General features: G+C 41.2%; 2 protein-coding genes across 4 annotated transcripts; both read left to right on the forward strand.

Annotated features, from left to right (window-relative positions):
* Positions 1–4,978: 4,978 nt before the first annotated feature.
* Positions 4,979–11,312, forward strand: stc2a (stanniocalcin 2a). Its single transcript, XM_063490653.1, has 4 exons — positions 4,979–5,317; positions 7,317–7,459; positions 8,074–8,285; positions 8,494–11,312. The coding sequence occupies exons 1-4, from the start codon at positions 5,176–5,178 to the stop codon at positions 8,855–8,857; spliced, it is 861 nt and encodes a 286-aa protein (XP_063346723.1). The 5' UTR covers positions 4,979–5,175; the 3' UTR covers positions 8,858–11,312.
* A 4,618-nt stretch (positions 11,313–15,930) lies between these two features.
* On the forward strand, positions 15,931–26,615 carry LOC134639465 (cytoplasmic polyadenylation element-binding protein 4-like). 3 transcript variants are annotated; one of them, XM_063490664.1, is made up of 11 exons: positions 15,931–16,043; positions 16,921–18,040; positions 18,149–18,247; positions 19,122–19,215; positions 21,437–21,460; positions 21,810–21,986; positions 22,244–22,333; positions 22,433–22,551; positions 23,048–23,162; positions 23,248–23,429; positions 23,585–26,615. In XM_063490664.1, the coding sequence occupies exons 2-11, from the start codon at positions 16,976–16,978 to the stop codon at positions 23,810–23,812; spliced, it is 2,193 nt and encodes a 730-aa protein (XP_063346734.1). In that variant the 5' UTR covers positions 15,931–16,043; positions 16,921–16,975; the 3' UTR covers positions 23,813–26,615. The 3 variants fall into 3 exon arrangements, with proteins under 3 accessions (XP_063346734.1, XP_063346752.1, XP_063346744.1); XM_063490682.1 differs by having other exon boundaries at positions 19,125–19,215; XM_063490674.1 differs by lacking the exon at positions 15,931–16,043 and adding an exon at positions 16,182–16,491.
* Positions 26,616–27,007: the final 392 nt, after the last annotated feature.

The raw sequence follows: 27,007 nt of genomic DNA on the forward strand, positions 1-27,007 counted from the left end.
CATCCCGCTAAATTCGGAATGGTCTTATAAAATAAGTTTTGAAAGTGGTCAGGGTTTGGGAGATGCAAGGAGAGGAGGCAACATCTCATGCACGCACACACACACACAAATGCACACAGCCATAAACTGAGCCAGATTTAGAAACTAAGATATCATATTCAGGTTCCTCGAAGACTTTGGTATGTGATATTTCACAGCTTCTTCTTCTCACAGCCCAGCACTCCTGCTTTCTCGTGCGCTTTCTATTCTGAGAGAGTTTCTGAGTTATGTTTACACAGCAAAGCTTAAAATTCTGCTTTGATTTACTGCTTAGATTTTTTTCTTACAGCATCATTTTTATTAAGTTTTTTTTTATGGCAATTCTTAGCAAGTAAAGACGTGGTATGCTTGAGTAGAATTATGTCAGTGATATAGAGGTCATATGTCATCACACAGTTCCAGTGGCTCACTGGTTGGGTTGGTTTGCACAAGCGACTAACTCAGTATTAAAAACTGTTATATAACAGTTTTATTAGCATATATTTTAGTTTTAAAGGCATAGTTTACTTTTTATCTTTCTTGCTGGGAGTTATTTGAGAAGACTGGCACCACTTGTGCACATGTCTGTACTTAGCACAAAGAAAGAAAAACAGTGAGATAGTCTTGTATTACGCCCTCGGGCGAACCTCGTTTTGTCAGCATAAAACTGCACTTTACGTGTAGATTAAAATGAAAAAAAAAGACACAAGTTGCACGCTCAGAAATAATATCACCTGAGGTGACTTTTTTTTTTTTAGTTACTGTTTTGACAGCACGGGATACCGTAAGGTTTCGAATCAATCCTCGGTGGGGTCACTCAGGAGTTATTGTCCGGCAGTTTTCCACAACAAAGCCTGAACTTGTAACCAAATTACACACACATGCTTCCCGTAAAGCACCGTAAAGAGTCTGTAAACTAGTAACATTAATTGCTGTCACAGAAGCCTCCCTCGCAGTGAAGCGTCCCCCTAATTCACACACAAATGCGCACACACTTGCACACACACCCCAGCTTGGCCTCTCTGTTGTGGTTTCATTGGTCGGTCACTTGCCAGGGCCCCAGGGGTCCCAACTCAGAACACATGTCCGCTTTCTGTATGTTTACAGTACAGCAGTCAAAGTGAATGAACGTTACGGCTGTCAAAGCACACTTGTCTCTTTTCTGGACGCTATCACTGCAAGAAGACAATGCCTTTGTGCAATGTAAACATGAAAAATATTCTTAATACACCGAAAACAAAACACAGTTAAAAAGTAAAAATAACAGCTTTAGCTGCCACGTGAACCAGACCACAATGATGCTCACACTTTAGATGTCTCTCATCCACACACCGTTACTGCTCTGCATGCATGCATGTAGATATACAAGTGTGCAGTCAAGTTGTAAATGACAAGTGCTTGGAGGCTGATGTGCAGCATCACTGTCACATCCCCAAAATGTGAAAATAGCTCAAATCAGCACTGTAGACTTTATAGATGGGAAGACATTACTTAAAACATAGTATGTTAACCTCTGTAGTGGGTACCAAGCAGTAAACCTAACCTGCTACTGACAAAGTGATTGGACTAAAGGCGCAGAGTAGTCACTATGTGAGATTTTTCCAGTCAAATTTACAGCTGTGTTTTGAAACTATACTGCAGCTGGCCAAAGTCTAATCACAGCATAAGATTATCTTTAACCTTGTGCACAACATTTTAAGTCGTGTCATTCATTTGGTTTGTCAAACCGCTGAATGTTCTGGCTCTCTGTGCCAATGCTTGGTGTTTTGTGTTGCATTCAAGTAAAACATTAAATATGCATTGTGCAATAGAGGTCCTCGTCTCTCCACCATTCACCAAGTAACTTTTTTTCATTGGTTGTACTTATTTGTATTTTTGTATTTCCTTCTGATATCTGTACCTGAGCTGAGGTAACGCAAAAATTTCCCTGTCGTGGGATCAATAAAGTCTTATCTTATCTTATCTGTAAACACTGGGATGCACAATTATGTGAAAAGGAAGAAAATGCCACAAAACCTGTGAAGCAGTTCTTCAGTTGCGATATTAGTATCAACTGCATTTATTTTGTAGGTAAAAGAAATAAATGAAAAAAATTTACATGACTAGGTGTCCATCAGCTGGTGATTTCTCTGTTGTCTGGTAAACCTGTGTTTCTGAAACTGTATGACAGGCCCCACTAGGCTCCACATAGAGCCACTGCAAATGGGGTGTACACAGTGAAACTAAGTGAAACAAATGTTGATGCTATTGTATTTACCTAAATATTTAACTTTATTCAACTTTGATCCTTTTTTTTATTCTTAACAACTGATTTTTTTAATGTGGTGGATGGTGAACGAAGTGGAGTTGTTTCTGCTTCCAAAGCGAGGCATGCCAGAAGAAGTTTGCAAACTGCTGATGTGCACTGACTCGCTGAGGACTCAGGAATTCCTGTGAAAAGCTGCAGAAAGAAGCAAGTGCACGTGCCACGAGTGACACTTTTGCTGAACGTGTCTGCGGCTGTTAAAATGCCAATGATCACAGCAGAAAGGTTGTTAGGTTTTTGTGCCTAAGCTCTCCAGGGGTTATTTTTCCCATACGGCCTGAATGCAGCGTCAGTAGGCAGCGGTGACGCACACGCTATTACGAGCCTGTGGTCCACTTCAGTGCCCTGATTGGGCCAAATCGAGGGTGTGTGGACAGCGTGGGCAGTTTTTAACAGACGTGAATTGAGCAGGAGACTTCACTTTGTGGTACAGGCACAACTGGAAACGGATCAAGCTCGTCTCCAGACGCGTGCCACTGTGCGCTATACACCCTCCTGCGTGGACGTGATGGAAGTCGGCTTGACTTTTAAAATACTGGAGCGTTGCAAGAAAGCCAATTTCTGATACTATGTATCACTGTACAATCTATATAGCTGTGTGTTTGAATTGAATATTAATAGCATATTCAAAGAAAATCGAGTATTAGGACGAGTAGAGAAGACAGAGTGGGGCAAGATTGTCATAAATTCATGGCAAAAAAAAAAGTCTACCACATCCACCAAAGGAATATAATGGGAATATTGAAATGCTGAGGTTTTCTGTGCTGCATCATCTCCTAGCCAAAATACCTCCCATTTCTCAGCTGTGGTGACTTCTCCAAAACTCATTCCACTGACTAAAAACCTCAATTAAAACGATAGATACTGCAGTCTCGAGACAATAATTATCTATATTTAGAGCTATAAGTGATCATCATTTTGGTTTAGGTTAAAGCGGGAGTCCAGTTCCCGCTCTAGGCTAATTTCATTGATGGTCTAAATATAGCCTAGGTTCTTTTTTTCTTTTAGTTTCCTTTTTTTTTCTTTTAGTTTTTTCCAACAGTCAGAGCCAGAGCTTCCCAGGAAAATGATTTTTTCTTTCCCTGAAAATAAATTAAATGTTATGATAAACAGATTTCAAAGTCACAGATCTATGAAATTTGGGCTGCCACAATCAGATGCCTGCTTGTCTGTCTCTTCCTCTGTCTGTCTTTCACTCTCCCACACACACACACACACACAACTTCCAATAGTTTATGGGGCATCTGAGCAGTGGCGTAATGTATTTATCTTGGGTTCTGGTTGTAGATGGGCCGTTACCACCCACCCTTCCACCCCCAACCTAGTTTGTTACACACCTCTGGGTTTTAATAGTCAACCAATGCCTGTGGTTTGAGGAGGTCTCCTTTCCTTGCACGTTAGGCAAAGAGGAAAGTTGCTCAGGTTGTGGACGTGAATGTGTTCATCCTCCTGTGTGTGAGTGTAGACAGCTGGGTTCATTACAGAATGGTCGCCCTAGTGCTGTGCTGTAATTAAAAATGAAAAGGAAGACAATTAGTATCAGTGGGCCCCCTGGAGGCTTCAGATATAAGTGCATTTCCCACATGCTGCACCTTGATGGTCATTTCCTGCTGTTGTTGCCATTTCTTTTTTCCACATGTAGCAGCCCTCTGGCATCCCAAGCCATGCACCGATGCTTGCATCACTCTACCGACTCCTATAGAGGGCTTTACCTGAAAAGCAGCAACGCCATTAGGTCATTGGAAAAATTCAGAATATGGAGACTTAATGTTCCTTCTGCAGTGAGCTTGCAGTCATTCCACATGGCATCCTCAAGTGTTGCTCTTGAAAAAGATTCCTCAAGCGTCTCCAAATGCGCAACCTTGCCAGTGTTTGTCCTCTATTCTTAGATCACTCCCTGTAGTAGTGAGTAGGAACTCATTGTCACAGACTAAACTGGGAATTGTGTAACAGAGCTCTCTGTATGTAGTTCCCCATAAAAAAAGTTAAGGAATTCTATTTATAGCAGTCAGCAGTCAGTCATAAAAGTTATTATAATCTGACCTTAAAATCAGTGTATATTATTAATAGGCTGGTGTGCAATTGCCAGGCAGTTAAATTTCATTAAGCGTTTCTGTCACAGCAAACTTTGCACCCACCTTCTGTGGAAGCAGTGTTCTCACACATGTTGTCGACACTGCGCTTAATTTAAAAGCTGCCTTGGAATAATGAGTAGTAAGCTGCAGATCCACTGACATCAGATTGCTTTTTTATTGCAGTGTTTGGACATTACACATGTTACATTTTCCAGCATGTTGGTAAGCGTAATGCGTCTTGAATCTCCCACTGCTCTGTGTGTATCCTATGTAAGTGTTTCCATGGCATAAGCAGACTTTCTGTTTACTTTTCATTGCTGCAATAAAAAGCAGGAACTGCAGCTTATCTTAGATCAAATCAACTAGATAAAGACTATTAAACGTCTGGTTGGGATATTGGATGTCTGAGGGTTATACTGATTGTAGAATTCAAGTCAGCTTACTCATGAATATTGCCTTAGAGGGCCAGTTTTTATGGCAAAAAGGGGACTTTTCGCTGGACACTCCCCTAAAACCTTGGACGTGGATTTCTGCGTCTCTGATTGGTTGTAAAGCCCCGACCGACAACACCTGCTTAACTCCTTCATCCAAATTGACACCCGGGGCTCTCAGAAATATAGGCAGCATCACTTCCAGCTCGTGCATTCAGTCCAACAGCTGCCCCATAAGCCACCGAGCAGCAGCTCCGTCGATCCAAGGTGCACCCTCACCCACGCAGAGACACTCGCACTCGCCGGATCTTTGCAGTGGGGATAGAAGCTCATTGTCGGAGACGCAATGTTTGTCAAACTGGCCGTGCTGCTGCTGCTGGTTTTGTCAGTACTGGAGCAAGTAGTGGGAACGGATAATATTGACATTTATGACACCCCCCCGGAGAAACCTGCGAGCCAGAAAGGACGCCTCTCCCTGCAGAACACAGGTAAGAAATGAGTGGCAATAGAGGTAAGAATCGTGGGGTTTGTCCGGACACGTGTTTCTCGTGGCTGCACAATTGAACCATGCAGGAGGCACGTTCAGGCGGTTTTGGCAAATCCGATGTTTTTAAAAAAATGTTTTATTTATTTATTTATTTTAACTTAAATCCCGACGTTTCACTCGAGAGACGTTTTTCGATACCTGCGAAAGACGATATTTTGTAAATACTCAGATAGAAATTCAGTATGTTAGTAAACTATTAATAGAACGGCGCAAGGTAATAGGCAACGTATACGGCAGCGCATCTAGGTGTGCGTGCGCGCTTGTTAATGTGTGCGCGCGTGCCACAGCTGCTTATTTCAGTGGTTAGCTGCTTAAAAAATACATGTAAATATGTATGTCTGCGCTGTGTAGGCTGTCTCCTGATATCAGCGCTGGGTGAGGTGTGCAGGTTAGTAGAGCGGTAATGAGTGCACTAGTGCGGTGCTTGGTCTGCGCTGAAGGCAAGCTGGAGTTAATTTACTGAACCAATCCTCTGAGGCAGTAGTGCTTATTAAATACCATAAAAAAGGGGAAGTATGCTTCACCTAATTAACACAAAGCCCCAACACCAATACCACCACCACCATCACCTTCTCGGACTGCTGCTCTTTCCCTGGAACTTGCACTTTACATTGGGTGATTTTTACCCTCACAGACCGCAAGTCTTGGTCGAGACCGACCATGTGAACCTGTGTCAAAATATTAGAGCCTAGTTGTTATCTTTCCTCCACGCTGAAAAAAAATGGGGACAAACTCCAATGCAGGTCTCTCTCTCTCTGCAGAGACCCTGGTAACACCACTGTGTAATTCAATGCAAGCTGCGGCCAAGCTCGTACGATCCAAGCACATTCCCGTGATGCCAAAACAAGCACTGCTGACAGCGGCTCACTTTTCCTGCGCACTAAAGTTCAACTCAGTGCCTACAAAACCCCCGTAGCAGCCCCCCGCCCCTCTCCTCCAAACACACACACACACAGCCTCACCACCACCACTACCACGAAAAAAGAGGCTCTTTGTTGACAAGCGGGATTTCTAATAAGTCACACTTAATCCTTTATTTGCTGTGGTCGAGACGGAGTCTCCTTTTCTTGCAAACGGGGACGCAACTCCGACTGTGAGACAAAAACTGTTCTCACGCCCATCAGTTACCAGCTCCAAAACTTATCACCTGTTTAATGATGTATTACTTAAGTTAACAGTTAACGGTTGTCAGAGCCAGACTGAACTGTAAATGGTCTGTTGCCTCACGAGGTAACTTGCCATTTGCCACATTAATCTAAAATTGAAACGGGGTCCCACTGTGATTTGTGATGTGATTCTGCCCTTTTTTTGTTTTTTTGATACTTGTATCTGATGTCTGCAGTTAAAACAAAAAACGGGGGAAAGAGACAAGCCTTTGATGTAAATGTGAAAAGTTCTCTTTTTTGTGCTTGCATCACTGTTGTTGCATTTTCAGTATGCACTCTTGATTGGCTCTGCAAATATAAGAGTGCAAGACTTGTTGATGCACATTTAGGGGGGACACTGAAATGGCTGCTTGTGTTTCCTCCACAAGTAGTTAAGGCTGTATCTGCAATGCACCATCCTATCTCAATGCTAGGCAGTGCAGATGGATTGTGGTGCAGAATGACACAGTAATATCTGTCACCAAGTGTTCCTCTGCAGGAACCCCTCAGCTTGGGGAAATTAGACTTCCTCTCATCCCCGCACACACCCTCCCCTACATTCTTTCTCTCTCTATTAGACTCTCGGTCATGAACGCACACGAACAGCCGCCTGCATCTGTGGAAATAGTTATATGCCACATCAGCTTTATGATTTGTGCAGCAATCGGTGCTGAAGTGGAGTTGTGCCTCCAAGCTGTATGGTCTTCGTTGCCAGCACGCTTGTAACGGTCTGCGTGCTTTCTATGCTGAGAGCAGATGATAAGGTCCCTCCTCTAACCTGTTCTCTGTTTCCAGCTGAGATTCAGCACTGCCTGGTGAGTGCAGGGGATGTCGGCTGCGGTGTGTTTGAGTGCTTTGAGAACAACTCCTGCGAGATACGAGGGCTACAGGAAATCTGCATGACGTTCCTGCACAATGCTGGCAAATTTGACTCTCAGGTACTAAACTAATCTGTCTGTTTGCAAAAAATAAAATGGTGAAACAAGAGGCAGCTTTCCTTTTTATTAGTCCATTGCTTCTGAATCATCAGTTTTCTTTTTAGAAGTGCGATCATACATGCCCTGAACTAATCATCTATTTCTTTTTCCCTTTCTTGACAAGTTCACATGCCTTTCAGCAGAGTGATGTGTGTACAGTTAGGACTAAGCGTCATGAGCCAGCTGGCTAGAAGCCCAGTTAGCTCCCTTTTCATACATAGCAGAGGTTGAAGCCCTGCCAACCCAAGGCTTGACTGGGGTGTTAATATGCCTATAGGGTCACATACTAGGAACTTACATTGTTGGCAGAAGATTTCAGCAGAAGAATGGCGGTATTTGACTACTGATTACCGAATTACATGTCCATTTTCCTTGTCAATAAAGTGTAGTTACCATTTATAGAACACAACCAGAAATACACTCCAAAACTACTAAAATAGATGTATGGTACCCACAAAATGCCAAAGCTATCTGTGTAATTAATATACATGTAAGAGAGAAGGAACACCACATGAGCTTGCTCTATAGCTCATTTTCTAGGAACTTAAAGGGAACCCGTCTTTATGTGTACATAGGGGAAGTCCTTCATCAAGGATGCTTTGAAATGTATGGCGCATGGTCTGCGACACAAGTTCAGCTGCATCAGCAGAAAGTGTGTGTCCATTAAGGAGATGGTGTTCCAGCTCCAGAGAGAGTGCTACATCAAACACAACCTGTGCTCTGCCGCTAAGGAGAACGTGGCCGTCATGGTGGAGATGATCCATTTCCAAGATCTGTTCCCCAAAGGGTAAGGGACTGATCTGGACCAGGTTTAGATGGGTATTTTCTCTAAGCCGTCCCTTCTCTTTAATCTCAGATCTTTTTTTAAAAAATTAAGATTTCGTGGATATTTTTATTTGTTCTTCTGTTGATTGTAAAGATACATCTCAGTGAAGTCTATCCATTTGCTAGACGCTTATTGTACTTCCAAACTTAATGTGTCTCTCTCTGCCCAGTCCATATGTAGAGCTGGTGAATATTCTCCTGAGTTGTGGAGAGGAAGTGAAGGAGGCGCTGACACGCAGCGTCCGACTACAGTGTGAGCAGAACTGGGGGGCCCTCTGCGACAGCTTGAGCCTCTGCACCTCAATGGCCCCGTCTCCTGCCAGCACCCCAGTCGAAAACCGCCGCCAGCTCTTGCCTTCACAGCCTGAACCGGAGCACCCTCGCCTGCCGCGGCAAGGTGAAAAGGAGAAAGCTGGTAAGGCAGGCTTCAGCTCTCACCCACGTAACCGCAGCCAGGGACCCCGCCGTCATAGTCCGGAAGCTGGAGTGGTGGCTGAGGAGGAAGACCCCAAGGCCACCGACATCCGGAGGTGAAAGCTCAGGAAACGGACTTTTGACCTCCTACACCATTTAAAAGCCACACTTGCAGACTTGTGTACACCTTCACACAACTACAAACACACACATATTCACACACACACACACACACACACACACACACACACACACACACACACAAATTCCCATAGACTGAGCTGAAGGAAACAAGCCCCGACTTTTCCTGTCCTTATTCCACCCTTTCTAGTCATTCCAGCAGTCCCACATGGTAAATGTGCAGGGTAATCATGGTGTAGCTCATGCCAGACTGTAGGCCACATTATCATTATTATCATTATTATTATTATTATTATTATTATTATTTTAAAAATAAATAACAATTGTTGACTATTTCAGCTGTTAGGACTATTTTGGCTCTAATATAGCATTTTCTCAAATCATACTTACTGTAAGATTTGATTATATTTGTATTATTTATTTTATTCTTTATGCAAAGTTGAAATATCAATATGTACATAGAATATCTATATTTATATGAACATGTATAAATATAGTTACAATATGCAATACTGATATACTATAGGTGACATAGTATATGGTGTGCTGTCTGTCATTCTCTTCACAGTATTGCACCCATCACACAAAGGTCTGTAGATATGTAACATACACTATTTGCTGTTTTCAAAGTGGAGATATGTATTATAACTATAGATACTTGATGATTAATACAAATTGTACAGGATTTAAGTCCAGTTCTGGCACATATGAATTGTAGTGCATGACGGCCATTAAATGTGTGCATTCTTCAAAGTGTAAGTCCACTCGGAAGAGAATGCAAATGTAAAGCTACGAATATGAGCAGTTAGTTCACACTTGTATGTATCGATAAGTCTCTCGCAAAGCTAGAAATAAGAGCGCAGAGACGCTTCGTCGATGTCACCCTGTCACCGCTCTCTGGGCAGCAGTGAATGGGGATCTGTATGCTTCACGAGTATTAGATATATTCTATTCACGTGTCTTACTTTAAATGCAAGTATCACACCACTCTCATTCATTGTTAATAGAGCTCTGGAAACTGTGTGTCAGAGACATTGCAGATCGGTGTCAGTGTGTTTGGTTTCAGGAGCTGTCACTCATGTTCACAAACAGCAGCTGAGCTGTCAAATGTGCTTTTTCCCACGTGACTGTCAGCTATCAGCGTCAAAGAGGATGTTCGATTTCAAATGTCCCCCCCCCCCAAAAAAAAAAAAAAAACCATCACAAACATCAGCGTGCCTAAAGTCATTAATGTCCACCGTGACCGCTTCTCTGTGATTTTAATTGAATCGATGATACTGTGTCATGAGGGAGGTTTTAATGTTAAAGCTATTTTGCGAAGGTGTTGAGCCACAAAGTCTTGGATTTTGCACTTCAGGTTATTGTCGGTTTGTGTTTGACCAGTGCAGCTTGAGAAATAAGACCACATTAGCTCAGTAGTCACCCTCTAGCCAGAGACCGTTTCCTTTAAGCAGCCTGGATTTCCTCTCGACGACGGCACCAAAAAGGCCTGCATCCTCACAGAACCAGGTCGAGCCGTGCTGCCCTTCCTCGGTGTCCCAGTGGGTAGGAAAGAGGCTTGACAGAAACCCTCTGGATCTCCTGGCCCCTATAAAGTAGTCCTTATTCATCTCTGGTCCCATACCTAGGTCAGACATGAAGGCCTGTTATTCTACCCGTTAGAACCGCAAGCAACACAGCGAGGACCCAGGAACTGGGTTAAGTCCACACACGGGGGCTCTGGCGCTGTTATTCTAAATGTTATATTTACAGAGGCCACCAGAGAATTCCTCTGGGTCACAGCCAAGAGCCAGCAAAACAGAGAGGCAGAGACGAGTGGAGCAAGGAGTGAGACGAGCCCAATGTCTTTCTTTCTTTCTTTCTTTCTTAAATGTGATGATTCACTCTGTCTTTCCTTCTCCGAGGACTCTTCTTTTACTCCTCTAGGGCACAGACATGCAGATTTTTGACCATTTCAGGCCAGTCACATGCTTCAGTTGTGGAAGTGCAGTTTATGAACACATTTCACCACATGCTGTGGAGTGCTTTGTGCAAAAATAAAAATGAGACATGTTCAGATTTTGTGGCTCAGTTAAAGCTTTTTCACAGTTTTTTTTCTCCTTTTACTACATACTAAAGACATAGATTTATTCTCCCATTCTCCCACTCATTTAGACACGATCTTAAGTGCAACTTTGAGGCTTTTTTTTAATCATTATTATTATTATTATTATCATTATTATTATTCTTTTGTGGAAGTTGGGATTCCTGTGACATCCCAGCATAAGACATAAGCTAATCCTATGAGAATGTACTGTATGTTTGTAACGTGACAATCTGTTAAGCGCTCTGTCATTAGGTTTGATATGGCTTTTTGTAATACTATAGTGGCTTGAATGGCTTTTTTTGCCCTGTATGTGTTCAGAGGAAAATAAAACTAACCAGGTTTCCTGTATTCTTAGTGCTCCATCACTACATCACAGGTTTTCCTCTGTTAAGCACAAAGTCTCTGCTTTCACTTCTTCAAACTACAGGACATCATCTAGAGACTTGTAACTTACTTGGGTGATGTTGGGTTTATAACCCTTGAAGTATCTTTGGACTCTTTAAGTCAGATGGACCTTGTTCATTAAAATATTTCTGTCTGCATTTTGTGTTCTTCAAGGCAATTTTCTTTCTTTTTATCAATGTTAAAGTTGCATAAAACTGCAAACAGACACCGGAGGCAAACCATTTACTCAGCTCTAAGTAAGTTAGCAGAGAAGGCCTTGACGTCTCAGGTGTACCCACAGGTTAAAAGACACCCTATTCTCATTTGACTTGCTGCCTCCTTTCTGACAGTGAAATACGGGCTGTGTAAAGTTTCAAGGACTGGAAATATCCTCTCTTTTGAAAGGGCCCAAACATTTACGTCAGCAGCTCTGGATTGTATGCAATGCCGGGGCTGGGTTTAGGGTGTCAGTTTTTATGAGAAGGCCCAACAGTGTACATTGCCTCACCAAACATTTAGACAGTGCTCTGATTTGAAAGGTAGACTTTCACCTGTTATTCAGGTGCTCAAAATCATTCTAAAGTCACTTGTAGGTCATACACAAAGGGGGTAGTCACACAAATCCTGTATTCTATATTTCCATTTGTCTTACTGTGTGGCAGGGGAGAAAGGCAGCAGCATGTCTGTGATATTATACCATTTGGCTTCATTCAGATATGGACACTGCAGTTCTGTGTGATTCTGCTTTGCACACTGTGCAGTGCTGCATTTCTCAGTTGGTAGTGATAGGGATTAACCACTGGGTGGCAACATCTCTCTGCTTATTGACACAAAACTAACTGGAGGAAGCAAGTGATTGATTATTAAAAGTTGAGATTCTGAAAAGAAACTACAAATTGTTTTATAGATGAAACAAATAAAGACAAAATATTTCCAGGTTTACATTTTACTTTGACATCGGCAGCATACCGAGAAGTCGTCATAAGGCCACGGATTAGAGTCTAAATGTCAAGAATGTGAATACAGCTTTATCCTCTTCATTAGCTTTAAGTTAATTTCTGACTTAAAACATGGATTTACACCATCATGAGTTTGTGTATGTCTGATACCAACCTCACTGATGTATCTTGTTTTTGCACTTTATTTACTTTTTATTCAAATAGGTATGTGTCTTTAGTTTTTTAATATAGGTTTCATCGCAAATGTTCCTTCTTTAGAAAGAAGAGTCACCTTCAGATCATTGCATATTATATGTTAAACTTCTCCATATGTTCATATGTAGTTCATACCACACCCAAGAGGTAAGATGCTGGGCCACAATGTGTTTCAATAACAGGTCTAATGCACTGTGGTATTGATTCTGCCAGACTTCCATTTTTTCCAGTTTTCTATTTTTCCATTTTCTTAACTGCTTATCCAAGAAAGATGTGGACAGTTTCCACACTTTGTTTTTTGACAGTGATAATATTGATGGTAGAGCATGCTGACTAATGTGTCAGTCCATAATTGTGACTCCAAAGGCCATTGCACCATTTTCTTCATACTTATCAAACTATATGTTGAAACCTCTTATCATTCAGATTAAAAGAAAATGATTCCAGAAGCGATAACTCCCGTAATAACAGCAATGTTTCATCATAGTATAAAGACTGTCATTCAAAGGATTTCTTTTAACTGATTTGCAGTGAGGATTTCTTCAAAGGCAGGGGAGGGAAATTCATTTTCCCAAGGAGCCACATGGAAAACTTGGACTGTTGTGGAGGGCCACACCACTAAGATTATAAATAATTTATATTGAGCATTTCAGCTTATTGGTGCGGCCCTCCAAAACAGTCCCAGTTTCTCATGTGACCCCTTGGGAAGAGTAATTGCCCAGCCCTGTTCTAAGGGGACAAGTGGACCCAAATCAAGTTAGTAGGGATCAAGGGGGTTTGTGTTTTTTCTTTCATTGTCACATATCAGTATGTACAGTGAACATATTCCCTACTTTTGATTTTATATTTATGTGGCGTATAAAACATTTCTGCGAGTATTAACTGTACGGTGTGGCGTCAAACAGGATTAGAGAGCATGAGAGAGATTATGCAGTGCCACGCTAAGCTTTTTACAACCATGCTTCGAGTCAGAGATGGATGACCTCCTGGACAAACAATGGGCTGCTGACTGGACCAGAAATCTCCCAGCTTTCATGGTTGGTATGGCAACTGAGCTCTGTCAATATGGAAGCGACAGTCATATCTGAGAGAAGACTGAACAGAAGCGAGAGAGGATGTGCCTCCGAGCTGCGAAACCTGAGAAAGCTGGTTCCAGGCGCTTTGTGAACGTCTGCCCCGTGTGCTCCAATGTGAACTAATGAATAAATGACTGGGTGCCTAAGTTTCATGGATGAATCATTTAAGAACCATCTGGGGTTAAAGTGTGCACACCACCTCCTTCTACTGTTGGGTTTAAAAAGACAGATGTCCTTTATGTGTGTGCTACAGCTATCAAACACGCCAATCTATTTTCTGAGCTGCATGAAACACATGAAACCTCTGCAGCAAGGCCTACTCTCATTTGGAAATAATTCAATACACTTTCAATTCGATGCAATTCACTTTACCTAAATTTAATTCAGGTCAGTTTTTTTATATAACAGTAATTCAGAACAACAGTTATCTCGAGGCAGTTAAAGTAAAGACCTTGAAACATTTATAGACAAATCCAGTGATCCTTTATGAGTAACCACTTGATGACACTGTGGAGAAAAAAACAAACAAACAAAAAAGACTCCAGCATAACTTGTCTTAGAAATTGTGGTCGCTGGCCTTAACTTTGAAGAAAATACGCGCTTTAATAATAAACACTCAGCAGGCTGGTCGGGCCAGGACAGAAATGAGCCAGAAATACCTGAAAAAGTCCCAGGGAAAGAAAGGATAGAGAGGACAAGGACCAACGAGAGAGGACACAAAGATAACTGCATGTAATAGTAATGTGGAAATAGCATATGAGGCCTGAGTTATACCAGCATACCTAAGGGATAATCCAGGGTCATCTGAGCCCTAACTATAATGTTTACCAAATAACACAGCTCTAAGCCTAAACTTGAAAGCAGAAAGGGTTTCTGGCTCCAAAACTCAAACTGGGAACTGGTTCCAAATCAAAGGTGCCTCATAGCTGAAGGCTCCACCTCTTCTTATACTGTCAATACAGAACATGTTGCTCTCCAGACAGAAAAATGATACCATTTATATTGCTTGAACTCTTGATGGGCACAATGGCGGAGCAGATGGTTGCACAAAATGTGCAGCATACATTAAAACACACAAATAATATAACATTAATATAATACTGAACTAGTAACACTCGGATCAGCTGCCTGTTATTTTTCTCTTTTTCTCTGTGTGTTGACTCCAAAAGCTCAACACACACTGCAGTGTTGTTAAACCAACCCAACAGGCCCTGCAGGACATGGGTGGGAAGAAGTGATGTGTGTCACTACTGTTAGCACTCACAAATGAAGGGTGGGTCTGCCTTGGGGGTTTAGGAACACTGTTAAGAAGACACACTGAAAGGGCAAACATTAACTTGTAATCTGGTTGGAAAGGAAGTGAAATGGAGTAGTTATGTCTGCTTGTTTGGATACTATTATAAAAACCATTAAGGTTATGAATGTAAGCACACGTGTTCTTAAAAAAACAAGCCCTGTTTTTCTTGAGTAGGTTTAGCCTAAACAAAAGTAATTTTACTACCACAAGAGTAATGTATACGCTGTGCAAGCAAGTGCACTCCTTTTGAACAGGACAACCTTTCATCTCTCGTTGAATGGCCATTTACATTGTTAATGAATCAGCTTCTCCAGAGGGGAATTAAACACCTATGTAAACTTTTGGTTTGCAGGAGGATAATGGGTGTAGAAGATGACATTCTTGTGTAAAAATGTGATCTAGTAAGTGAAGGTATGATATGATGGCATGATCAGAGGACAACTGGCCAAAGTGAAATGAATGAACCTCTCAAGCTCGATTACATTCTGAAAATAGCAGCAGCTTATTTTAACGAGATTGCTATGCGGGACTATGCTGTGGATAGGGATTGTAGCAGATCAATAAAATCCCCCTACTATCTATCTATTGCTACCAAAGTACGCTGCTTTTCAGGACCAATATAATACTACAAACATTTGCTTAGCCAAATAATCTCATCTGCATTTGAAAAAGGTGGTTGCAAACATTGGCTTTTTACTCTAAAAGCCTAAAAGTCACTGAAATTTTTAAAATGCTTTTTTTTTTACTCTTCAATTGTGGTTTAGACAGAAAAAAATATACAGATAATTTTCCTTATATAAAATACTTTTCCCTACAATAACTCCTCCCAGTAATTTCAAGACATCCTTATTTGGGACTAGAACGTCTTGGGTGTATCTGCCATTCATCGAGAAGGCATATGATGGGTGGTTACTCGTAGCAATTAGCCAATCAGCTAATAGAGCTAGGGTTGTTTAGGCGGGGCTACGGAGGGAAATCCTGACACACACTGGCTAGCAGTTGGAGCTGGGGGCAGGGCTTGTAGACGGAAGTGTCTCCCGACTGGTCCAGCTGTCATCTAGAAGAGAGTGGAGACCATTTACACCGGCTGCATAGGAAATGCAGAAAAAGGAAAAAACGCTAAAATATGGCAACATCTAAACGATAAGGTCATGACGCCGAACTGAAGGTAGCTATGCCCGACATGTCGACGCTTACACACGTCTGTCGTTACGTTGGAGTAGGTGTCGAAATTGCGTCACGGTATTTCGGGATGTAGAAATGATGACAAGGATTGGTAGGCTGTGTGACATTGAACATACAGGACACGAAACAGACGAGGTCGTTTAAAGAGCCACACACCGGTTCCAACATGTCACGTCGCGAAAAACTCTGAGGTTTTTGACGCTGACGGAAATTCGAGGAGACGTTGCAGCGACTGAACTGGTTTATTGCTTTCTGGCTGCTGTGCCAGTATGCTACAACGTCTCTGCGGTTATCGGCTATTATCCTAGCCTAGCGGCTCGGTGAAGGGAACTACCCTAGATTCAGAACAGACTGGAGACGTCATCAACATTTTCCTGTATTTAAGTGGTTGCTTGTGGGGAGGTCATTGCTTGGAAAAGGGAGATTATTCGGTAGGTGTTCGTGGTGTTGGTCACCGTGACTCTTGAGCGTTCGTGGTTAGCCTGCAATGCATAAACGTACTTTAAAAGTGACTGCATGATTAATGGGGCACATGGAAGGTGGCGGAGCAGCTGTTAGCTTGCTGCTAGCTGCGTAACGACCTTTTGGAGACGTCAGCTTCACAAGCTTAGACTGTTAGCTGCTTGCGCTTGTTTTTCCGTGGTTGCCTTCCTGCTTTAGTGTTATATTTCATCTGAGGCCTCCCATAGCCAAGCGAGTCAATGATTTAATCTCATTGATTGCATCACAAGACCAGGCAGGGTGCAGCCCAAGCACATCTACTGCGTTTGCAAGGCTGTGTGTGTGTTTTTTCTTATTTTCTAGGTGCCAACTCTAACAATCTTTTGAAATTTTGTCATACATTTTCTCCCACATTTTAGGATAAAGAAGACGGAGTAAGCCAAAAGTGAGCTTAAGATTTACTGGGTGTCCTAAATGGGGGACTACGGGTTTGGAGTTCTGGTGAAGAACGGCAGTGGCAACAAATCTACTTTCCCTGTAAGGATCCCTCCTCACCTGCAACCCCAGCACTCTCACCACCCTTCCAACCCCCCCAGCCCCCCTTCCTTTGTAAACAACACCTGCTCCACCAATGGGGGAAGTGCTTGGCTGTTCCCTGCTGTAACCCCGCACACTAACATGCAAGATGAGATTCTGGAGTCAGAAAAGTCCAAGGCCTTGGACCTCCAGGATATGCAGGAGAAATCTCAGGTCCAGGCCCAGCCTCAGGCCCTGTCTCCAGGCCAGCAGGAGGCCGGGGGAGGCTTAGGAGAGCTTGAGGGAGCTCTACCTGACGACGGCTCCCTGGAGAAGGGTACTTTGGAGAGCAGTGCTGGCAAGGAGAAGCTGAGGATGGAGTCTCCGGTGCTAAGTGGCTTTGACTACCAGGACACCCTGGGAATGGGTACAAGCTGTGCACAATCCACTTCTTCCTCATCTTCTCTGACCAGCTTTAACAACTGGTCTCCTGCTGTCCCATCTACCCAGTCTCCTGTGGTTGGGGAAGACGTTGGAGGTTTCTTTGGTCCCGCTGGCTCCAATGCTAATGGACCACATTTGCTATTCCACAACTTCTCCCACCATGCTGGCCCTGGCTTTGGAGCAGGAGGTAGTTTCTCCCCACAGATTGGACCAGTCTCCCAGCATCACCCTCCCACACCTCACCCTCAGCACTACCATCCCCAGGGACAAGGGGTTCCACAGCAGCACAGGCGCTCCCCAGCTAGCCCTCATCAACCCCAGCCTTCCTTCCCTCCACATCCCCATCGCACTGGACCATTTACACAGCTACCCCACCTTGCTCCTACCCAGAACAAACCTCCCTCCCCTTGGGGAAGCTACCAGAGCCCCTCCACTCCCACATCCACCTCGTGGAGCCCAGGTGGGTATGGTGGCTGGGGAGGTACACAGGGGATTCGGGATTACCGACGGGGTGTCGGCGGCGGGATGACAGGCCTGAACTCTATTTCGCCACTGAAGAAGTCCTTCCCTAACAATCAGGTAGACGGGGCTGTCATGGTTAATCTCATACTGTGTATATTCATAGTAGATATTTGCATTTGCTGATATAAAAGAGATTTGTCATACAATTATTAACATTTTCTCCAGGTTCCTTTGCAAAAGTTCCCCAGAAATAGCTCTGGCATCAACCACAAGGGCTGGGTGGAGGACAGCATGAGCCGCAATGACAGTGTTTATCCTTTCCAGGTAGGCATACAGGCTAAAATAAAACACAGGCTGTTGTTAAGGGAATTACTCAATATCTAAATTAAGTAAGTTCAGTAGGTATTGTGAGAAATAATGAACAGATATGGACTGTGACTGTATATGTGCTTTGTGTATTTTTAACAGACTAATTAAGTATGTGATCCTGTCATACTTGCTCAACTGTAACAAATGAACCATTGAGCAAAACGGGAGACGTGACAGGCAAGCCAGCTAAACGGATGACTTCAAACTTATTGTGTACTGAGATCTTATCTAGATCATTTGGTTAAAAGAGAGCTGTCTCATCATCTGGTTGATCACATGGGCTTCCTACTGTCCTGATTCGAGATGTCTCACGCTCTGCTGCAGCTTTAAACACACTCGATATGCTTTTATATAAAGTGACACACTTTTACTTATGTATTCTTTATCACCAGTTGTGTGTTGCTCACAGATGTTCTTTGTTTTTGGAATTTTTAAGAATCCAATTCTCCTCAGTTTTGGTTAGAATTTGTATTTATTGTAATGTGGTAAAACCGAAAGTAGCTTTTTTTTTTTTTTTTTTTTTTTTTTAATTTTTTAATTTTATTTTATTTTTTTTACCGGCTCATTTTATGCAGTGTATCTTCCTATCAGATACTATCAGATTCAGTGGAAAGATGTCACATTGCAAGTGAATGCAGATGATTTTGTAACATACTTTGTCTCCATTTTCTGTTTAGTGCTCTGTGCTGGATGTCACCACAGGGGAAAAATGCATTTTTATTTCTACTTTTAATACTTATTAGCATCATGGGTATCTCACAGCTTATACTGCTTTAGATGGTGATTTTGGGAAGTGAGGAAGCTAATTGTTGTTTTCCCCTCCTTTCAGCAGGAGAGAACACGGTCCTTTGATGGTTTCAGTATGCAGTCTCTGGAGAACTCTCTGATTGACATTATGAGGGCTGAGCAGGATTCCTTAAAAGGTTGGTTCCCACACTAACAATAGTGAGACCCAGTTAGATTTTTTTCACTGCTGGCTGTAAATAAATGTATTCAGAAATCTGTGTTTATTCAACACGTAGGAATTTTTTCCATATCCCCTGCAGGACTTGAGTAGCAAAATGCATGTTATGTTTGAATGTTTCTCTTGCAGCATTGTGCTTTGATGTTAATGGCACTACCCACAAATATTATTCAGCTTTATTAAATTTGTGCTTACTGCAGGCAAACTGTTGCATTAGTAGATTTGGATATTATTGACCTTTCCAATATGGATGCCTATATAATTTTCAATTCTTGGGTTGCAGTCAGACAGTCAAAACCCCCCAAAAAAGTTAATGTAGCTTTCCCTGAACACTTTCCAACAACCTTAATGGGAAAACATCAGGTCAAGGAAGGATGTGAAGGAAAATTCTTAAGGACAACCACGGTGCCAAGATAATCAGAGTGCACTTTAGACTAGCCGTGCAATTATGCAACCTTAATGTTGTCAATGTGGTTTTTCTATCGTGAAGCTAAAATCTTCCTAAAAAAGGTGGCCTACAAAAACCCATATCTGAAGATGCTTCACCTTATGTGACACCGTGTCATTTCGTGCAGGTTGTCCACCCTACGTATAAAAACCCAGTTTAAATAATTTGGGGTCAAAGGTGGAACCACTGCTTGCTGTGGCTGTGGGTGGAGCTGCTGCAAGAAATTTAACACTGATTTACAGGTGTTGCTCATGATTTTTCTATCCACTAAAACTACCCCAGCTCATGCTTTATAGAATTGGATGCTGTAGCCTGCCCAAAAGTTGGCTGGATCTTAAAAAGCAGCAAAGCAGAACTGACTCAACACCAAAGCCCACTTTACTCGTCGGTCATACCGATCGGGTGTTTTCATGAACCGTCGGAGCATTATCTCTTTCTTTTGTTAAAGATTGTTTCATGATTTATTTAGATTCATTTATTTATTTATTTTTTTGGGGGGGGGGGGTTAAACTCTAGGAGCAGCACCTTTCCTTAAAGTTGTGAAAATTCCAACCAGTAAAAGACTATTTGACTGCAACCTTTCAACACCAAAAGAATTCCATGGCTCCCCGGCAGCCATTTTGGTAATTCCCTTGCGCAGTTATTGTGGGCTACGAAGACCGGCTTAGACTAAGTGAATTAGATAACCATAAATGAACACTAGGGCACAAAGTAAAATCTGATTTTTACAAAGCCACATAAATGCCTTGGTGGTTTTCCCCAAACATGCATTAAAATCTAACCACGTACACTGTGAATGAGGCCAACGCAGTCTTCAGTCTCTCAGTGCAGAACATTACCTATCTTCTATTAAGTTATGAAACCAATCATATGCAGCATTTTTCCACTGGCATTTGTTTGATCTTGACGCAAACTCCCTTATTAATAAAACATCTACCTTTTGTTACCATCAGTCAGAAGGGAGCCATTTTGCATCACAGCCAGTTCTGTTAATGCTAATTTGAGAGCGTGGATGCGCGTATCTTCTTTTTTTGAACCTCGTCTTTGATCTTTTATACAGTCATACATGCCATTTTTAATGATGATGTTTTCCATCTCTTAATTTTTTTTCCATCTCTCTCGGCTTCTCTGTAATCAAAATCATATTCCTGCGGTCATATTCATAGAGGTGAAACAAAATGGTTTAACACACATTTTTGGCCTCATTTTAATGTATATTGCACCAAGATGCACATTTAGTTTACTTGTACTGACAACGTGAGTTGCATTTGTGGCCTTTTCTAAATTTTTTACTAAATGCTGTCATTTTCCTTTTCCTGTACATGAAGAACACCCCCTCATCATTTCAGCTATTTAGACATGAAAGAAGGGAATTAATAGAATTCCTACTCCATTTGGGAATCATTTCATCTCTCGGTTTTATGAAGCCGCTCCTGTTTTTGTTTTTTTTGTTTGTCATTCAGTAAACTTCAGCTCCTTTCACTAGGGCGGACATTCACCTCTACCATTGAATGATATGTAAATGATATGCAAACAAAAATGCAATACTTCAGCTGAAGTCAGCATAGCAGATTAAATAAAAAAAATAAAAAAAATGTGTTTCTTAAAATTGGAGTCCAGACCTTCACAACTAATTGTAAATGGTTGATAGAAATTTTCTATATATTTGTGTTTATCCTGTGACGTTTTTCTAAAAACAATTTAAGAGTGTCTTGTTTTGTTTTACATGCAGCAAGAAGTTATGGGAGAAGACGAGGTAAAGCTTGTTAATGTCATACGTCTGTCATTTTGATTTCTTTGATGTGATTTAAAGAGCATCAGTTGCCTCTGACATGATTGCTTTGTTTTTGACTCTGTTTGTCTGCTTGATTTTTGTCTGCATCACTGATTATTCTGTCTTCACTGCTTGAGATCCTTTTTTCCTCTTCAGGGAGTTTACACCTTTGCAGGCTATCCATCAAGAACTAGTATTAATAGTAATCCTAATTTTATTGTGGGATAAGAAGTGGCAATCGTCCCTTTTTTCTATTTCTTGTGATTGAACTTATTTGGATTAATTCTGATTGGAAGTTAAAATGTGTTAATTAGATCCTTCTCTCGATTAGGTCATTCGTCTTTGTTCCCCATGGAGGATGAGCGCTCTTTTGGAGATGATGAGTCAGGTGACCAGGGGCTTGCTGGCCTCGGTCCAGGCCACTGCTTTGCATCCCTTAATGGTGAACGTGTGGAGCGATATTCGCGCAAGGTGTTTGTTGGAGGGCTGCCCCCAGACATAGATGAAGGTGAGTCATGTTAAACCTGAAGGGGGTCCTTGACTAACTGCAGTTTTTACAATAATGAAATATAAACAACTTTTTTTTTTTGTGTGGTTTCACATGTTTTATGGCATTTCTAGATTTAAGTTATATATTTACAAGTTATATTTCAGCTACTGTATCAATGGCGTCCTGTGGCATGGTAGTGATATGCAGTGTCATTTTAAATAGGTCTGCTGATGTGCTTGTTGACTAACTGTTCTTTTTTGGTTTTTGTTTTCTAGATGAAATCACTGCCAGTTTCCGTCGGTTTGGTCATCTTTTCGTGGACTGGCCCCATAAGGCAGAAAGCAAGTCCTATTTTCCACCGAAAGGTGCGTCAAAAAAGTTTAATTTGATATTTTGTGCCGTTCACACTAAAAATTGTTATTTTCTGGTGAGCACTCATTGTTCCGAATGCCCAATATTTCCAGGATATGCATTCCTGCTGTTTCAAGATGAGAGCTCTGTTCAGGCCCTGATTGATGCCTGCATTCAGGAGGATGGCAAGCTTTACCTGTGTGTCTCCAGCCCCACCATCAAAGACAAACCGGTGAGTTTTAGCATTAAAGCTGCATCCACACCAGAAGTGACTTGCAGTCATGTGGATCGCACATGTGTCGATGCCAAACATGCAGGACCTAACAATCTTTCCTCAACTTCCAGACTGAAGAATATAAGAAGAATATTAACAATAGTAAATACATTAGAGGGGTTAACTCTGCAATAAGAGCCTGTGAAGCCTGCAAGTGACCGGCCAGCAACTTCAAAGTTGTGAAACAAGCAAATCACTTCCAGCGTAGATGCAGTGGGCTTTTTTTTTTTTTTTGTGTCTATCCTCATTACAAATGGTTTTTCATTCTGCTGTATGCTAAATGCAGCACACAAGAGGCTTCTTGTAAAAAGCCCCTGCCGCAACTGACAAGACTATTCAGACTGTTATAATCCATATTACATAAGCACCAAGGCCTTAAAATTATCAGTTCTAAATGTATCTTGGTCAGAAACGAGTAGGACACTGGGGAAATTATGTATTTTAAATTTTGTAGGTCCAGATCCGGCCCTGGAATTTAAATGATAGTGACTTTGTAATGGATGGTTCTCAGCCATTGGACCCAAGGAAGACTATCTTTGTAGGAGGTGTCCCTCGTCCCCTGCGTGCAGGTATACATTTGAAGTGACTAATAAATGTATCAAGCTTCTGAGATTCAAACTGTTAAAATCACTCTAAGTTTCACTGCTATTCCAGTTGAGCTTGCCATGATCATGGACCGTCTGTATGGGGGCGTGTGTTATGCTGGGATCGACACAGATCCTGAACTGAAGTATCCAAAAGGGGCAGGGCGAGTGGCCTTCTCCAATCAGCAAAGCTACATTGCAGCCATTAGTGCCCGATTTGTTCAACTGCAGCACGGGGAGATTGATAAACGGGTGAGTTGATCCGATTCTAGTTCCATATTCATATCCTGAAAATGTAGATGGTATGTTTCAAAATATAAATTTCCCACTTACCAGACATGTCGCATGAATTATAATCGTTCTCAGACTCCATTTAACCACATTTTACACTCTCTCTCTTTTCCCAGGTGGAAGTGAAGCCATACGTCCTGGATGACCAGCTGTGCGATGAGTGCCAGGGCACTCGCTGCGGGGGGAAGTTTGCTCCTTTCTTCTGCGCCAATGTGACCTGTCTGCAGTACTACTGTGAGTACTGCTGGGCAGCAATCCACTCCCGGGCCGGCCGCGAGTTCCACAAGCCGCTGGTGAAGGAAGGAGGGGACCGACCACGACACATCTCCTTCCGCTGGAACTGAGACGAGAGACCTGGGAGGGACTGAGAGAAAGGGGTAGTTAAGGGCGGGGTATGGGCTTTGATGAAAAATAAATGCACTTTTCTTTTAAGTTGAGAAAAAAAATGGTAATAATGATAATTTATTTTTATTTTTTTATTTTTTTTAAACTTGGGCCCACAAAAAGTAAATGCTAAGAAGAGTGAAATCCCATTTATGTTTTGACTTTCAGTGTGCATGAGCATATGGATGCATTAGATTTGGATTTGTGTTTCTTGTTGACTTGACTATATTCTTTTCCTTTTTTTTTTTTTTTTTTCATATTAGCTGGCAAAGCTGCTTACATTTGTTGATGAGAGTAACATAAAATTTAAGTGAGGTTCATCACACCTAAATCAGTATACTAACTATGGGAGTTTAGGAAGGGTGCATTTTCTTACTTTTTGCTTGCAGGATTAGAGAACAACTGTACAATTTACCAAAGGTTTAATGTAAATGGTTGAGGTGAACAGTGGTGGAACTCTGTTTCGGATGGATGGATGATTGAGTTTTCCAAGCAGCTCAGTGTATAGCATTTGGCCACGTCACAAAAGAAAAAAAAAATAAAAATCTCCCCCTCAGTTCAGTACACATGTTTAAGATTGTCAGCATGAGTTTTCAGGTCTTGGTTTAAAAGTCAACACTTTGTAACCAGAAAGGGCAAACCAAAGATTGGCCTAAACACATCACCTAAAACAGTCATTGATCTGAGGGTAGTCAGGATAACGTTCTCATACAGTGGAGGAATGGCTGGAGTTTTGGTTTGTGAGTTTCAGCTAACAAAGACACAGCCCTCAGGGCTCAGGTATTGGCAGTAGTATTTACTCACTTTATATTGTCAGGGATATTAGCACTGGAAGCTAACATGCTAATGTAGTACAAACTAATGGGAATGCACAGTCCAGTCTCCCTGAGTTGTCCTCATGGTGTACCACTGCACGCTCTACCGTGACTGGAGCTTCTCTCACAAGTGTTGTGGTTGGATATGGTAGTAGCTAGAATTTGCTGTCACAGAGATAAAGATATTATTTTATACATGGCCTGCTGATTTTTGTACAGTGTTTTATAGCTGATTATTTTGTCATGAACATATATACATTTATTATGCACTACTTTTCTAAATATTTTTTTCAATAGTCATTTTAGGCACATTTTTCACAGATGGGAGAACTCCTTTTGCAATACCTCATTTTTTTCACTTGGTGAAAAATAATTTTGTACCTTTGTTACTAAGAGATCTGCATTTATGGTAAACTTAATTTAACAAAAAAGAATGAGATTAATATAATTTTCAATTAGCTTTTATATATTTAAGTGCTGGTAAATCTGAAAATTGTCTGGTGCATTGGTGTGATTCTGTAGATTTAAAAAAACAAAACAACAAAAAAAATATATAAAGCTATCATTAGCCAGTCATATATGGATTCTCCTCTGTCCTAATAAACATCATTACAGGATCCTAAGGCATGGCAAGACCTTTCTAAACTGATTTTGATAGTCTTGAAAATGCATATAATCTGATATTTTGCTCCTAGGTGTAGTCACTAAGATTATCATTAGGGTAAATGTTTTGGCTTTGGTCAATGTGAAATCTTCCCTTCTATCACCGGAGTGGATATCAGCTGTTTGAATATTTAGATCCTCTTTCTGGGACTGCCTGTGAGTTCTACTTATTCGTGGCATGCATAAGAAATAAAATGACTAGTGATAATGCAGGACCTAATGTAATGCACTAGATCTCCTTTTTTTTCCTCTCTTTGACTTTCTTTATTTCTCTTTGAGATTGCCTCTCTTGTAGCCTCTCTTTACATGATGGAGTCTGCCTTCCTTTACACAGACGTGATGTTTATGCAATCTACACAGTGACAACACTTTAGGTCTGTTTTTTGTAACATAGAGGACACTCAGTAGGACATAGGTGAGGAGACTTGATCACTTTGACCCCCTTTGTGATGTGGCATGCTTTGGGACATAACCTGAATGTGATTTAATGTTGCAAGTTAACTTTGAGCCATTATGTGCAATACTTATTCTTTCCAGAAACAGTTCTCCGCAGTGTAAGTCATTCAGTCCATATAAACCATGCAGTCATTTACACACCTTTGTTTCCTATTGTTCATGCTGATGTCTGCAAAAGGAAAAAAAAAATAATTTATACCTGAATTTATTTTTAAACATTAGTTTTGTGCTTATTAACATATTTTGCTACAACCATGCTACTGTGATTGAAAACATTGTATATACTAGGTCGATAATGTATTTACCATTTGCTATATTTTCAGTTGAAATGAATTGCTATCATTTTGATCAGCTTTTTTTTTTTTTTTTTTTTTTTTTTTTTGGGGTGATGTGTTCAACTCGTTGACGTGTCTAGTTTTTCTAATTGCTGTATCTGTGCTCCACATTTTCACATGGGAAAAAATGATTATGTCTGTTAGTATTACTTGATTGCAAAATTTCAATAGTTTTTAATTAAATGCTGGGAAGGTTATATTTATTAACTTCTTTTTTTTTTTTTTTTTTTTTTTTTTTTACCTGATATCATTTTGATTTTTTTTTTTTAAAGTCATTTCACATTTATATGTAAGTTCCAATTTTTATATTTTCTCGATTAATTTGCGCTACAATACAGACGTCAGTTTTTATAGTTGGTTTGTAGTACTGAAGTAAAACAAAGATCTAATGTCATATATTCATTTGCTGCCAACTGTTTGTAACTGTATGCATACATTTGAAGTATTTGTAATGTGAGATGTTGAACGAATAAAAAAACGCTGTGAGGAAGAATCTGTCGTGTGTGTGTGTGTGTTAACGGGAAATTCTCTAAACTGGAACCATGCATCTATTGCCATTGTTGTGACAGGGTTTTGTTTGGGGTTGTGTTGGTGTGGTTTTTTTGGTTTGGTTTTTTTTTGGTTTGGTTTTTTGGCACAGCCATGGGTTAAATCTGCTCAGATTAAGCAGTATTTAAAGACTGTTACTTGTTTAGTCTTCTGGCCTCAAAATCTTTACCTGTGTAGCTGCATTTGTTTTCTCTTTTTAAATTTATTCAAGTGAAAAATTTGCAAACATGATGGGTGCATAGAAGATTGTAGTTTGTCTAGATTTGCAGTTTGCACTAACAATTTCCAGACTGTAATGATTTTTGTCCTTAGGCTAAACCTGTGGTTATAATCTCTC

Source organism: Pelmatolapia mariae, linkage group LG2 (assembly GCF_036321145.2).
Source record: "Pelmatolapia mariae isolate MD_Pm_ZW linkage group LG2, Pm_UMD_F_2, whole genome shotgun sequence".
Taxonomy (NCBI): Eukaryota; Metazoa; Chordata; class Actinopteri; order Cichliformes; family Cichlidae; genus Pelmatolapia; species Pelmatolapia mariae.

Excerpts from the sequence above, each read along its gene's own strand:
- LOC134639465 (XM_063490664.1), top strand. The coding sequence starts at position 16,976 with ATGGGGGACTACGGGTTTGGAGTTCTGGTGAAGAACGGCAGTGGCAAC. Across the intron at positions 18,248-19,121 it reads ACAGTGTTTATCCTTTCCAG|CAGGAGAGAACACGGTCCTT; the intron begins GTAGGCATACAG and ends CCCTCCTTTCAG. Across the intron at positions 21,987-22,243 it reads GCCCCCAGACATAGATGAAG|ATGAAATCACTGCCAGTTTC; the intron begins GTGAGTCATGTT and ends TTTGTTTTCTAG.
- stc2a (XM_063490653.1), top strand. The coding sequence starts at position 5,176 with ATGTTTGTCAAACTGGCCGTGCTGCTGCTGCTGGTTTTGTCAGTACTG. Across the intron at positions 5,318-7,316 it reads CCTCTCCCTGCAGAACACAG|CTGAGATTCAGCACTGCCTG; the intron begins GTAAGAAATGAG and ends CTCTGTTTCCAG. Across the intron at positions 7,460-8,073 it reads CTGGCAAATTTGACTCTCAG|GGGAAGTCCTTCATCAAGGA; the intron begins GTACTAAACTAA and ends ATGTGTACATAG.